At 37.3% G+C, this 14,366-nt stretch overlaps 1 protein-coding gene across 3 annotated transcripts in view; it reads left to right on the top strand.

Annotated features, from left to right (window-relative positions):
- wdr90 (WD repeat domain 90) overlaps positions 1-13,430 on the top strand; it is a 28,733-nt gene extending 15,303 nt beyond the window's left edge. For all 3 annotated transcript variants that reach the window (XM_055004630.1, XM_055004628.1, XM_055004627.1), the window contains exons 30-43: positions 16-118; positions 610-731; positions 1,925-2,081; positions 2,224-2,414; positions 3,220-3,388; positions 3,567-3,690; positions 5,572-5,743; positions 7,324-7,446; positions 7,693-7,861; positions 9,320-9,450; positions 10,396-10,539; positions 11,675-11,791; positions 11,930-12,014; positions 12,129-13,430. In XM_055004630.1, coding sequence (XP_054860605.1) covers positions 16-118; positions 610-731; positions 1,925-2,081; positions 2,224-2,414; positions 3,220-3,388; positions 3,567-3,690; positions 5,572-5,743; positions 7,324-7,446; positions 7,693-7,861; positions 9,320-9,450; positions 10,396-10,539; positions 11,675-11,791; positions 11,930-12,014; positions 12,129-12,286 — 1,965 coding nt within the window. In that variant the 3' untranslated portion in view covers positions 12,287-13,430. The remainder of the gene's footprint in view (positions 1-15; positions 119-609; positions 732-1,924; positions 2,082-2,223; positions 2,415-3,219; positions 3,389-3,566; positions 3,691-5,571; positions 5,744-7,323; positions 7,447-7,692; positions 7,862-9,319; positions 9,451-10,395; positions 10,540-11,674; positions 11,792-11,929; positions 12,015-12,128) is intronic.
- Positions 13,431-14,366: the final 936 nt, after the last annotated feature.

Genomic DNA, 14,366 nt, shown 5'->3' with positions numbered 1-14,366 from the left:
TTTTTTCTGACTCAGGCTGTTGTAGCTCCACAACCACAAGAAGAGGGCATAAAACTGAAAGCAGTTATTGGCTACAATGGCAACGGGCGTGGCAACATGGTGTGGAGCCCTGACCAAGGTTAACCTTCAAAACAAAAATAACAAAAAATGTTTGGAAATATCACGTGAGAACACTTTATGTACAAACTGTCAAATCCAGATGCTTAGTTATTGCAGTAAATTAAACATGAGGTCATGATTTTTAGGCTTACATTAATTCTAATTCAGGTTTTGACCTAACATTGAACAGGTAAAATGAATCCATTGTACACCAAATACTGACTAAAACTAGACTGAATACTGAAATGTAAACCTTTAATTTCACCTTTAATTTAAACCTTAATACAATTTAAATGAAATACACAATACACTTTGTCTGTTACGCCAGCTTTGAAAACAAGGTGCTGGGTTGAGTGTTATGTCCAGTATTAGACCTTTTTCAAAGCTGCAATTCTGACACAAAATAGCAGCTAAGTATGGGTTGTACTACTGACATTAATAAAGACTCTGTACCTAAATAAAACAGAGCCTTCGTTAATGTAATTAGTAATGTATTAATTTCCATTGCAGGTTTATTTGCATACTCTTGCGGCTGTGTGGTGGTGGTGGAGTACCTCGATACAGGACGTCAGAGACACTTTCAGGGCCACAGCGAGGAGATCTCTTGTCTTGCAGTCACAAATGATGCACAGGTACATTTTTCAATTCTACACTTTACAGTTAAAGAACGCTGTATGTGGGACAGTGATGTGTGTAGTAATAACAAAGAGCTGGCATTATTATCCATTCAGGTCTATCATATCTTCCTAACATGGTTTCATAGATATCTTTTTTTTAAACAGTGTGGGGTGCAGCTGGTGATGTTGCTGCAGGTAACATGAAATATTAAACTGTTTAGTTTCATTGTGTGCTCTCAGTCTGAACATTATTAGTCTGTGCAGACTCACCATGCTGAGATTTTCCTGAGTGACCGATTGGCCAGTCCATAGAAAGTTAAAACTCTATTTTATTATTATAGTGTATTTAGATTTTTACTCTGCATATAATAAAAAGCTTCTAATGAATGAAAACTTCTCATTTTTAGGTGTTGACAGTTGATTTCATCATGTGAAAGAAGAGTTTGCACCATCTGATGTTATCAGTTACAGCTAATTAACATTACTTCTGTATTATTGTAAAAGCACAAGTGTTATGCTTAGCACAAAACTTCCCAGTAAGTCAGCAGAGTTTTAAGTGTTTCTGACATTGTTTCACGTTTATGTAACAAATAACTGCTCTGACATAAACAGAGAGAGAAGAGAGGGAATGTGACCACAAGTGGATGAGCAAGAGAGTGAGAAATAATCATATTATCTGAACAAAATGCAATGCTAACACAGAATGAATGTGCTTACAGAGAACCACAGTTGTGTTGCATCATAGCTTCTGTAAGATACAGTTCTTTGCTGTAGCTTAACTTTCTACCTCAGAAGGAAAATATTGTTTGACCAACTAAGAGGTGCAAAAAGAAACTAGCTATCTTTTTAGCAGGATTTTAAAAGAGGGACATGTATGATCAGGGAATGGGTGCATTTTCCTGCTTACTTTGCTGCGTGGGTGGTCAGTGCTGTGTTTGTGTTGAGCACTGGTGGTCGTCCGCAGTCAGTTTTCCCTTAAAGCAAAGCAAATCCCATTGAAAACACTTCGAATGTGCCACAAGTTCTAAAAATAAACAAAATTAATTATCAGTGGCAAAAACAAATTCACAGTAGTCTTCCATCTAATTATTACAGCAACTGGTTCCATCAACATCATCATGGCTTTTGTTTGTCCTAAAAATTTAGTATTTTAAGCATTTAATTTTTTGGAGTCAGTGGTGTTTTGTGTCTGATTTTCTCCTGGACAGACGGTGGCATCGGCAGCTGGCAGCAGTAACGGCAACAAGAGCCTCATCTGCATTTGGGACGTACAGAAAGGAATCTGTCGTAACACCATCTCCTACCACAGGGGTTCGGTGCAGTGTCTTGCTTTTTCCAGGGATGACCGTTTTTTTCTTTCTGTTGGTCAGTAAATCTTGATTGCAACACAAAGTGACAAGAGTTTTATGCAATTTTAAATATGATACTCGGGTACAATTAATATATGGAAAATATGACATTGGTACAGTAATAAATGACTCAACTATTTATTCACAACACCTTGCAGGAGACTTCTCTGACCCAGAGGTGGCTCTGTGGAGCACAAAGAACTTTAAGCTGTTGTCTAGCGTAAATGTATCAGGCCCAATCCATGATGCTGCCTTCAGCCCTTCAACTCACAGCCAAATGGCCTGTGTGGGAAGTCAAGGTGCTTACTTCTGCCTCATCAACTCACAGGGCCTGGATGTAGAGCTTAAGGTAAGTGATGATCGATGACCTACATATAATCACAACTCAAGATTTACTTGCTCGCTCTGGAGCTTTTCACCATGTAACACAGTTTTCAGGAGCAGATGTTCATAACTCCGCCAAGGAACGCTAATCAGACCAACTGATTAGATTTTGGCAGTGATGCGGCTTATAGTCTGGATCCACGTATTTCTTAAAGAGTTCTGTATCATTGCGAGATAGTAGTATGGCGTCACTGTAACTATGACTACAAGTGAACACTACATCAGCTGCCTGCTGATGATCACAAGATTGCTATCCCACTACTAATCGACCGCTGCGGATTTATCTTGACTTGTCCATCTGAAATGATACAAGGGACAATTGATTAAATTGTGGGGATGTTTCCAAGTCCCATCAGTTCCCGCCGCCCGCTACATATTTAGATCACACAATTCTGTATCCGTACATAGCATACACATGCATAACACACGTCTGTGCTCAGCATAAGGTAATTTTGTTTGTGGGTACATCTATATTAAATTGCCACATTCTATAGTGCCGCAATTTCTGCCACAAATTTTCCAAGATTTCATCCGTTGGAAATGATACGACTGAGCAACCTTGGCGGAGTACTGCGCTCTCTGAGTGCTTTTCTTGTTTGTCATATACCGGTAGACTGTCTATAACTTCTTGAACTTGTTATTTTTATTGCCTTAAAATGTGTTATGCATATATTTAGAATGTAAAAACACACATCTAGCTATAAAATAAGTAGGGCTGTGCTTGTGTTTGCTTTGGTACATAAGGATTCACAGTTCTCCCCCCTATGTAGGTCCAGAGGGTGAAAACACCTGTGGAGGTGGGTGATGTGGAGCTGACTGCTCTTTGCTACCACATGGACTCCTTATTGTTCACTGGCACAAATCGAGGACATGTTTGCGTCTGGGACGTCAACATGCAGCGATGCTTCATGACCTGGGAGGCCGATGAGGGAGAGATCGGTACAAACGGACACTATATATTTTGACCATGTACTTGGCAATAATTTTAGTTAAATACTCTAAAGTGGGTCCACATGCAAAAACTGCACAGAATATTAGCTTAGTCATATAGCTTACGTGCATTTTAGTCCAGAGCCTATATAGATGGTAGCTGAATTGATGTGGTTTCTTGGTGTAGGAGTCTTGTTGTGTCGAGGGAACCGTCTGTTGACAGGCAGCAACACCCGCTGGTTGCGGCAGTGGGAGGTAGAAGCTGTACAGGACATGAAGCCTCAGGAAAAGGTCTCCAATGTAGAGGACAGGTCTGTAGCTCATTTTCTAATCACCTTTCCTGTGTCTTTTTTTGGTAGTGTCCTCACCTATTTGATTATAATTTGTGATGTACACATACATGCCATCCTGAGTCTGAATTTAATTGACACAGAGAACAGACTAGCAAAAGGTAAATTAGTTTTCTAAATTTCCTCTCATAGAGAGATTGCAAATTGTAGAATCACTTGTGTTTTCATACCGTATTTTCCACAGGTCATTCTGTATCATTATATTGTTGAATTACCACCATGCATTTCCTTTTGCTATGTGATAGTATATATCAAAGACTTCTGGGAGGGGTAGTTGTGCTTCCCATGAGTTTATAACAAGGTACACAAAATGATTCAAAAAATTTATATTGGGTAACATATTAATCAATCCTTTGATGTGCATTTCAAGAAGGTTAGTTTATCTGATTTGTGGCAAAATGCTTATTTCTGTATACATTTTAAATGAGTTTTCCTTCTGTCAATAATGCTAATCAGTATTGCAATCAATATGATGTTGTTGACTTCAGCTGTCTCATGACTTGGTTAGCCAAAGTGTTGGGCAGACCCTACCGGTTAAGAATACCTATTCAAGGTTTTTCTTATTTTCCATATTTTATACAGTGTTGAACAACACTGAATACATCTAAACCATGAGTCGCCACCTTTTACTTTGATGGTTTGCTTTGTACAGTTTGTTCTACAAGCAGATTCAAGAAACGACGGTCTCTTTCTTCTTACTGAGCTCACTTAGTTGTGGTGTCTTAAGTTGAATTTTGAAGTTAAAAAAACAAATGCTGCTGCAGCGCAGACATGAATAATTAACTTTCTCCAAATGTTAACGCATAATGTTTTTGCATAATTAGGTTTTGGCGTACTTCTACTTGTCAAGTCTCACAGCTTAATTTACTGGTTCGACCCTAATTCACTCATTAGGACTTGTTAGGATCTGTCAGCTGATGAAAGTTCTACAGCTTGATGTATTCTAAAGCTGAGTGATGCCTACAGAGCAGTGAAAGGTTTGAAAAAGGTAGCAAAATACATTTGTCAAATGTCATTAAGATATCTTGGTTAAGTGCAGGGTCCACATGCATCATAAGAAAGAAACCTATTATTTGACTTTATCATAAAGTCAATGTCAGAATGGTGCAAAGCTAAATCCAGTTAAATGAGTCATTTTCAAAACATGCTGTAGGCAATTGAAGCTGAAATTCTTCCATCTGGCCACAATCACCAAAGAAATGAAAAGAACTCCTTGCCTACTGTTAGCATGGGGATGGAAATGTTCTGCTTTGTGGTTGTATGGTAAAATACTTCAATAAACAAAAACTGTAGTTTTTAGAATGGCCATCGTTGTGGGTAGAAGTCAAATGCTGTCTGTGCAAACATATCTCAGAAGTTGAAGTGATTTGCAAGAACGAGTGGGTGAAAATATGTAAATCAAGCGTAGAAAGCCTTCTAGCTTGCCTTTGCACAGGCCATGACTTCTGTAATTTTTTTTTGTTTGTTATGTTCAGTAAATAAAAGGTGTACTAACCAACATCATACAGTTAAACACTTAAACTAAAATACCTTAGTATGCTTAATATAGGGGCTCTCCTAATTACAAAGTGTGTTATGCAAACGTGTAATTACGGATAAATGCAGCGTTCAAGGTGGTTGTCCCCCTACTTGCTCATCCATTTACTGTTTTTTTTTCTTTGCAGTTAGTTCTCTGTGTCACGTGTAAAAAAAAAAGGGGGGAAAAAGCCACACAAAGTGTGAGAAATCAGTGAAAATGTTTAAATTAGATAAAGAAAGAAAATGTGATATCTTCTGAAACCTCAAGTTTTTCTGTTTGATAATAGGAACACTGTTTTTTGGTGACCTCTGTCTGTCTTTCAGTGGGAAAACGGTGGTGCTGGAACAAGAGGTAATGCTGGACGGGACTATAGTCAGTGCAGCGTTTGATAACACAATGGACATGGGCATCGTTGGCACCACAGCTGGAACCCTCTGGTACATCAACTGGGCAGACAACAGCAACATCCGACTGGTCAGCGGGCACAAGACCAAGGTACCAATGGAAGATAAAAAAGAAAAAAGATAACCCCATGCACATGATTTATTTTCATGAAAACAGATCCTTATGATATGTTCACAAAGTCCTGATGTGATGACACTTGTTCCACGTGTTAATGTGTCTCCTAAAAGCTGTAGCTGCACTAGTAAAATATTCATGATAATATATCCAGCCAGCTTGACCATACACCTCTCTGATTTTAGTCCTTTATAGACAAGAATCTAAACATCTGAAGTGCTCAAAGCTTTTGTACAGTACTATACACGAAGTACAACTATTTCCAAATGTTTCTTCAAAAGACAGTTAACAGTGACACTTTATATATTGAAAGGTGATCATTTCCTGTGACCTTAAAGGGGGTGGTTGTAATTACAAGTGAGTCAGTCTGCTTTCTCTAACGCACTACAGAAATCCCTGCTGGAGCTTTACAGGCTGGTCACTGACTCACTTAAATGAAAAATACATCATTAATGTCTGCTTTTCCTGCCAGCATTAAAATCCAAAGGTCTGCACTGTCAATTATACATCAAAGTCGAATATCAGAGAAGAAGCAGGTGCTGAGGACAGAGTGTCTGAACCAGGAATAAAGCTAAAAAGGAAAGAAACAGTAGGGAAGCAATTAACAACATTTGATGAAATTTCCATGAGCAGATGGCAACGCAGTTAACAAATATGTTTAAATAATTTTGAGTTTCTGGTAGTTCTAAGACAGGAAGATAAAAATAACTTTGTAGAGCTTGGAAGAACAGAAAATATTTGATTACATGGATGTTTTAATGTTAAAAAAATAGAATTCATCAGATAATTGGCTTGTTTATTAAATTCAAAGGCTGACTCAGAAGAAAAGTTTTTGTCTTTAGGGCTTATAGACTGTGGAAACCCTATCAACCTATTGTTTTTATTTATTATTCTAATTTATTTTACACATTCATTTACTTATGTACTTTCACCTGTTCCAGACGAATTAATAAAAGTGCATTGAAAGTCAAGAAAATAGATTGAGCATCTAAGAGAAAGCTGCAGTAAATAATGTGGTTTTCAGTAGCTTTCTTGTCAGTTCCCACAAGTTGGGAATTTCTTAATATAAAACGTATAAAATGATTACAAACAAGAATAAAGGTGCTGATGAGTGATCATGTTTTGTAGATTGTATTTGTTATTTTATAAGTATGATCTGGGACTTAAAGTTAGTAAAAGGTAGCTCTTTGGCTTTATTATAAGCATTGTTAAAATTATACATTTATTAATTAACATTCCTGACTGCTCACTGCTGGGATCTACAACTGTGGAGGGGCTCTACTCCATCAGCTGTCAATGCATAGGATGGGTTTCTTGGAGACATTGTGCTTTTTTTTGGCTGCACTGTTGCAATAAATGCCTTGCCTAATGCTGCCTCTTTTCACGTATCTCAGTGTTTTCCACACGTTAAAAATTTACCAACCGTGACAGGTGTGGTGACTGATGTGCATGCAGAGATCCATCTAATTTAGATTAGAAACAGTGCAATGCAGGTTGTTGTGTATGTCTTCAGCCAAAGAAATTGCTTCTGATTGTGTTCCCCCTCTGTTCTCCAGGTAAATGATGTAGTTTTTAGCTTCGATGAGAACCATTTTGCCACCTGCAGCGAGGACGGCAGTGTGAGAGTGTGGTCAACCTCAAGCTACGAACTGGTGGTGCAGTTCCAGGTTCTCAACCAGGTGAGGAAGTACACACAAGAAAAGGTTGTAAATGAAAATGAGTGTTAGGTTTTACACCCATTTATTTTTCAGGCATCAAGCCAAAACTGTAATGAACACACAGAAGATATTGACACAAATGACATAAATATAACAGACTGTACTCTGCAACTTGTTTCACTATAGTGTCACATTTTTTAAAATCTTTAACGTGACAGCAGATCTGAGTGCACTTCAAAGTCTGTATTGTACTTATCTCTTGGTCAGGCCTGCGGCTGTGTGTGCTGGAGCCCTTCCTCTAGTAAAGACAGCACATGTGTGGCTGCAGGATACAGTGATGGGACCCTGAGGATCTTCCGGCTCGCCTCGACAGAAATGGAGCTGAAGCTTCATCCTCATCAGGTGGCTGTCACTGCCATCCAGTACTCTGCTAACGGTGAGAGAGGACTGCAGTGCATCTCCTGTATTTATTTACAGTAATTATACTACAGCTTTGCAGAAGTTAGCTTGTGATTACAAAAAATAGATTTTTGGGCCACCTTACTTTGCCTGAGTTTTTCTTGTTAACACCTACTTATTTATATAATTGTTTCATAGAAGCCATAAACTTTTCCTACACTGCAAAAACTCAAAATCTTACCAAGTCTGTTTGTCTTATTTTTAATCAAAATGTCTCATCCCACTCGATTTAAGATAAATTCACTTAACAAGTGACGTTTCAGCAAGATGGAGGGACTTGTTTTAAGACAATGTATCTTAAATATCTTGTTAAGTCAAACAATCTTGAAATTATCTTGTTTTGAGCTGTATTTTGCAAGAAAACTCAAAATAAGGTTAACCCTTGTGTTGTCCTGCGGGTCAAAATTGACCCGTTTTAAAGTTTAAAAATGTGGAAAAAATACATATTTTTACAGTGAAACTTCTGACATTTTCAACATTTTTGGGAAATCTTTGAACATTTTTTGGTGGAAAAAAGAAATGTTAAAAATGTTTCTTAAGAAAATTCACAAAAAAATCAACCAAAATCCAGAGAATTTTGCTGGATTTTGCTTGATTTTTTTTTTGTGAATATTCTTAAAGAAAATATTAGAAATTTTACTGATATATAGGTAATCACTTTAGATATTTTTAGGATTTTTTTGGAAGATTTTTATTCATTTTTTGAAAATATTTACAAGAATTTTCTTGCCAAATTTGGGGGATTTTTTAAAAAAAATAAAACTTTTAAGAGAAACTTTTACGGAATTATTGGAGTTTTCTTCCTGAAGGTTTTGCAAATTTTCAGAAATTTGGGGAATTTTTTTGCTGATTTTTTGGATTTTTTTCAGACAAGGTAACAATATTTTTTGGTGCCCGTAAATGAAGACAGCAGGAGGGTTAATACATCTCAAATTAGGAGGTTATGAAAGCAAAAATAGATTTTTGAGTGAAAAACTGGGGGGTTTTTTTGTTTGTTTTTTTTTTTTTAGCATGTGTGGCTTATTTTAAGACACCTAAGCTTGACAATCCTGGTAAAATATAGCTTCAAATAAGTTTTCACAGCTAATTTTAAGATCTCAATATTCTAAATATCATATGTTATTTAAAGAAATCTTACCAAGCCATTTTTTACTTGTTTTGTTGGCAGATTTTTTCACTAATTTCAAGGTAAAAATTCCTTGAAATAAGTTTTTTTTCTTGTTTTGGGAGGGGCATTTTTTCCAGTGTAATAGGTTGCTACTGTCGTGGTTAAACACTGATAGAACTATGTATCAGTGACCAAGTCAGAGTAGTCAAGACAAAGACTTTGAATTCAAGGTCCATAATCACATCACTGTGTAGTCAAGTTTAATGTTATAGTAAATCTGCTATATTTCATCCAGTTGACGATTGAACTGATTTTTGATTCCCACAGGTCACGTAATCCTTTCAGCGGGGAAGAATGGTTTGGTAGCTGTCAGCAGCCCAGTAGATGGGGGAACTATTCGTGTAATCAGGGACCACAAAGGAGCGACGATTACCACAATTCAGTGTGTGAATGAGCAGGTGAGTTTGCCGAAATCACACCAAGAACAGAAGCGTTATCAGAGCTGAACATGGCAGCCCAGCAGGGTCAGGTTATGTAGCTTCAGAAAGCAGGTGTTGCTCCATCATCTTAGGTTTTGTTCAGAGTTTCCATGTTATTTAGGACCCAAAGTTGTATAAAATATGTTTTCTGAATTTTGAGAATTTCATGTTTTCACATCTGGGCATTCATGTAGTTTCACCATCAAAACATCCTACCTGGGAGAGAATTTTAAGAGTTCAATAGTTACTCCCACAGTCATTAAATTTGGTGAGGAAACAGACGAAATTGATTACAGCTGATCCAAATGATCAAATGGCTCGATCAGTAGCCAATTTTTAACTTATTGGCCTTTTAAAATTTTTAAAAAGTGCAAAATTTTGGCCTTAATAACACCCTTGCTTGAAAATTTACTTTAAACTGATGTTTTTACTCATGCAGTTGAAAAACATCAACTCTGTTTGCCAAAAGACTGTTACATTAATAGACTTACCCTATTAGTACAAATGTAAGCTGTTTAGTTAACTTGTTATAGTCTGTATAAACACTATTTTATAGTCATAGAAATAGCAATTCTGACATTTATTTGTATAAAAACATCATGACTCATTCTCTCCAAGTGGCCTCAATCCATTTAGAAGCAGCCTTCAGCCGTCTTTCAAATATTAACTGATAACTTACACTTATTTGACAGAAAAATAAAAAAAACTTTTCAAGCACACTTTCAGGGTTTTCTGTCTGTCATACGAAGAATTTATTGACATTTCCTTTTATTACCTCTTAAGCTACGCTGTACAAAGCAATAGATTCTTTGTGATATTATTTTAACGCAAAATGATTTAAAGACGATTTTTCTTTGGTTCTTGTGACATTTTATGACATTTTATTTTATCGGTTGTGAGGATGTTTTATCTTCTAATCCCCAGTGTAAGAAGTTTGGACTGGAAGGAAACGAAATGTGGTTGGCTGCCAGTGCGGACAGACGAGTCAGTGTGTGGGCTTCTGATTGGCTGAAGGACAAGTGTGACCTGCTAGACTGGCTGACATTTCCTGCTCCAGCATATTTTGCGGTACATCTATGTTTTAAATGATAATACATGGGAATGACTTGAAATGTCACTCCAAAGTTCTGCCGTCTCTCTCTCTGGTTTTAAAATTCACTCATATTGAGCACCCCTTTTGTTAAAACACATTGACATACTTTAGAAAAGTTCAGCTTTTCTCTATGAATGAGGCAACAAAGACCCCTCCAACCCTCTTCAGGATGAAGTGAAAATATACACTACTGTTCAAATGTTTAGGGTCACCCAGGCAATTTCATGTTTTCCATGAAAACTTGCACCTTTATTCATGTGCTAACATAATAGCACAGGGGTTTTCTAATCATCAGTGAGCCTTTCAACACCATTAGCTAACACAATGTAGCATTAGAACACAGGAGTGATGGTTGCTGGAAATGTTCCTCTGTACCTCTATGGAGATATTCCATTAAAAATCAGCCGTTTCCAGCTAGAATAGTCATTTACCACATTAACAATGTCTAGACTGTATTTCTGATTAATTTGATGTTATCTTCATTAAAAAATGCTTTTCTTTCAAAAATAAGAATGTTTCCAAGTGGCTTCAAACTTGACTTGCCGTCACTTATTTTCCCACTAATTTAATTATCTTAAAATACTTTTTTGGAAGCGTCAAAACAATATTTTAGTTCCAGGACTAAGAGAGAACATTATAAGTAGACTAACTAATAATAAATAATCTAAACTAATATGAATTTTATAAGTACACACATGAAGTGATTTACGGCAAGAGTAAGTGAGCAAGTCCAGTTGCTTTTACTGAAGCCCCATAATTACTATGACCTGGATAACTGAGAATCCACACAGACACAGTCTTAAATATGGATGCAAAAGCTAACAATGCAAAATTTAGTGGAGGGAAATGTTTTACCATGCCTGCTAGACCTCAAAAATACACAGCATAAATTAAAAGAGCCTTTGTTTTTTCATCTTCAATTTTAAGGGAGCCAGTTTACACTCATTTTTCAGTCTGGTTTTTCCACTTTTCCATTACGTGCAGAGCTGTATAAATACTGGAGGGAAACAGATGTGAACTTGTAGCCTGTTTCAGAAGTCTCTACATAGAATTTGAGTCTATTTTTGACCACTGCAAATCTAATATCCCTGTAAACTTTGTGTGTTGCAGGGTGACAGCCTGCCGCCCAGCTTGGCTGCCTTCTGCCCAGCAGACTGCAGCCTGGTGGTCTACACTGGCTACGGGGTGGAGAAAGAGCTGTCTTTTTACAGCCTGACTAAAAAACAGGTAACAGCTTGGTGTCCCTCTGCTTAGCTGCTCCACTACTGTGTTGTGGATTTTCCTATCTGTACGGGGCAGATGTGACTGGCAGAATGCTCCCAAATGTGTATGGAATCTCCTACAGTATATTTTATTTTTCTGCAGATAATAAAAAAGATTGCCCTTCCACACTGGGCCACATGCATCAGCCTCTCTTCTGAGAGTCAACTGGTAGCTGTGGGATCAAACGGTAAACTCAGATTTTCATTTTTTGTCACCGTATGGTGCCAGTAAAGAAACGTCTGTAGCAGATTTGTAGCATTTGTGTTATAAAATTGCCACTATGTGTCTAATCTCCTTTCAGAGCGAGTGCTGAAGCTGCTCCAGTCTACCAGCGGCAGGTTTCAGGACTTCTTGCAGCACAGCGACTCACTGCAGACGTGTCACTTCTCCCCATCTGGGACGCTTCTCTTCTCTGTGGCTTATAATGAGATCATGCTGTGGGACGTGAAGGGCCTCTGAACGCCTCTGGTCTGTTGTTTGAACCTCCAACACTGCAGGTTTATCTTCTTTCACATGTGCCTAGGTTTTATTGTTACTTTATGCAATTTCAATGTTTCATAGAGATTTTTTTTAGCGGTTCAATATTTTTAGGAAACTTTTTGTAAGGTTTGTGACAGAGAATTTCTCTTGCATCTTTTGTCTGTTCTAATGTTTATTTATTTGAGGTTTTCTTACTGTGAGTCAGAATGTAAATGGATACCGATTACAGATTAAAGATGATTTCCTGTTTGTTATTTTTCACTTGTAGATGGAATTGTTGTTTGTGGGCTGTTCGAATGACCCACCACATAGTGCAGGCAAAGACATCTGTATTTTTATTTAGTGTTTTGCCCAAAACGCCAGTGGATGGGTGCACTGCTCAGAAAACTATACTAGATGTTGCTCAGATTCTTTTTCTATAAAAGGAAATCTAAAAAAGCCCCATAATACTATGTCTTGATTTAAATTATGGCTTGTCAAATTGAATGACAGCTTCCCTAATTACTGGTACAGGGTCATACTTCTGTCAGAAGATTTCAGTTGGGTATTCAGAAATGACGCATATTCTCTGTAGAAACCACCACCTCCCCTTGCAAAAAAAAAGAATAACTCTGCTTAAAACTTTACAAATGTAAATGTTTAAAATGGCCCACAATGTGATTCAATGATAAAAATGCACGCACTGATAGCATTGGCTTAGAAAAAAATAGGTCAGCTACTTAAAATACAGATCAGTAAAGCCAGTTAACAGGCACCAAGACTGTCATAAACACCAGCTGATGTGAAACCAAACTGCTGAGGGTGCAAATTGCCCTTTCTATTTTCTGTCTAGTTGGTACTTAGGAGAACTTGAGATCTCACTGTGTAATGGAGCAAACAACAAAAACCTAATTTTGACTTTTCTTAGTGGAGCAGAACGCTGGAAATACAGAAAGGATAGATTTCCAGAAATACCCCAGATCATATATAATCATCAACATTAACATTTGTATCAGTTAATGGAGTTTTCTTAGTATTGTCAATTTTGCATTCATATGTTGCTCTTGTAGAACTACTGTACATCGGACATCAGATGGTAGAGGTCTATAATTTGGATGATTAAACAGCATAGTGTTGAAATTGGGAGAGTTGTATTGTGATCAGTAGTGGGAGAGTAAGTACATTTATTCAAGCATTGTACTTCAATACAATTCTGAGGTCCTTGTACTTTCTGTATTCGTATTTCTGCTGCTTCATTCTTCATTTTGTATCAAAAATACTGTACTTTTACAATGTCTGTATCCAAGAAACGCATTGTCCCAGTGCATTTCAGATTCAGCAGTACCCCTGGATGAGAAGTGGTTCACCCTGAGGAGAAAACACCCAAATACAAGCTAAGTAAGGTTGTATGTGCAGTCCAACACAGCAAGAAGTGCACAGACCTACACATAGGGGAGAGTAAACAGCTGCTCTACAAATGCAGGGTTCAACACAGAAAAACCAGGTCAGCAGTCCACCTACATCTAAAAATAAGGGACACTTCTTTGAGCACAGCAATGTTCACATTCTTGGAAGAGAAGATGGTTTGAGAGAAGGAAGCCATTTACGCTAAACTCTAAATGGAGACGAAGGTGTAGGACACCACTTATCAGGTGCTTATAATGCAGTCCTCAGGCAGTTTCACCACAATTCACACTTTACCATGTGACTCGGGTCATTCATGAGTTTTGAACCATATAATTTCAGGGTGGCAAGAAATGCCTCTGACTGCTCATTGAAGGTTAAACATTTTCAAGAATCAAAAAGAAAAATTCAGTTGTCTTACACTGAAGCACTTAGGATTACCATGACCTGGACATTGCTTTCAAGATTGATCAACCTATGATATGCTTAAAAATATAAATCTTTCGATTAAATGACTTGTCAGGATCTGAAGTAGACTGAGCTCCACACATTATTACCTTAAGACATTACTAATTAAATGCTAATACTATATACAGAATGCTATACTATTCAGAAACCGTTGTGCATTCATCATGAATATTTTAAATGTACATTTACTACTAACTACTACTAATAT

This window comes from Amphiprion ocellaris, chromosome 18, assembly GCF_022539595.1.
Source record: "Amphiprion ocellaris isolate individual 3 ecotype Okinawa chromosome 18, ASM2253959v1, whole genome shotgun sequence".
Lineage (NCBI taxonomy): Eukaryota > Metazoa > Chordata > Actinopteri > Pomacentridae > Amphiprion > Amphiprion ocellaris.
This window is presented reverse-complemented; position numbering and strand designations above follow the sequence as displayed.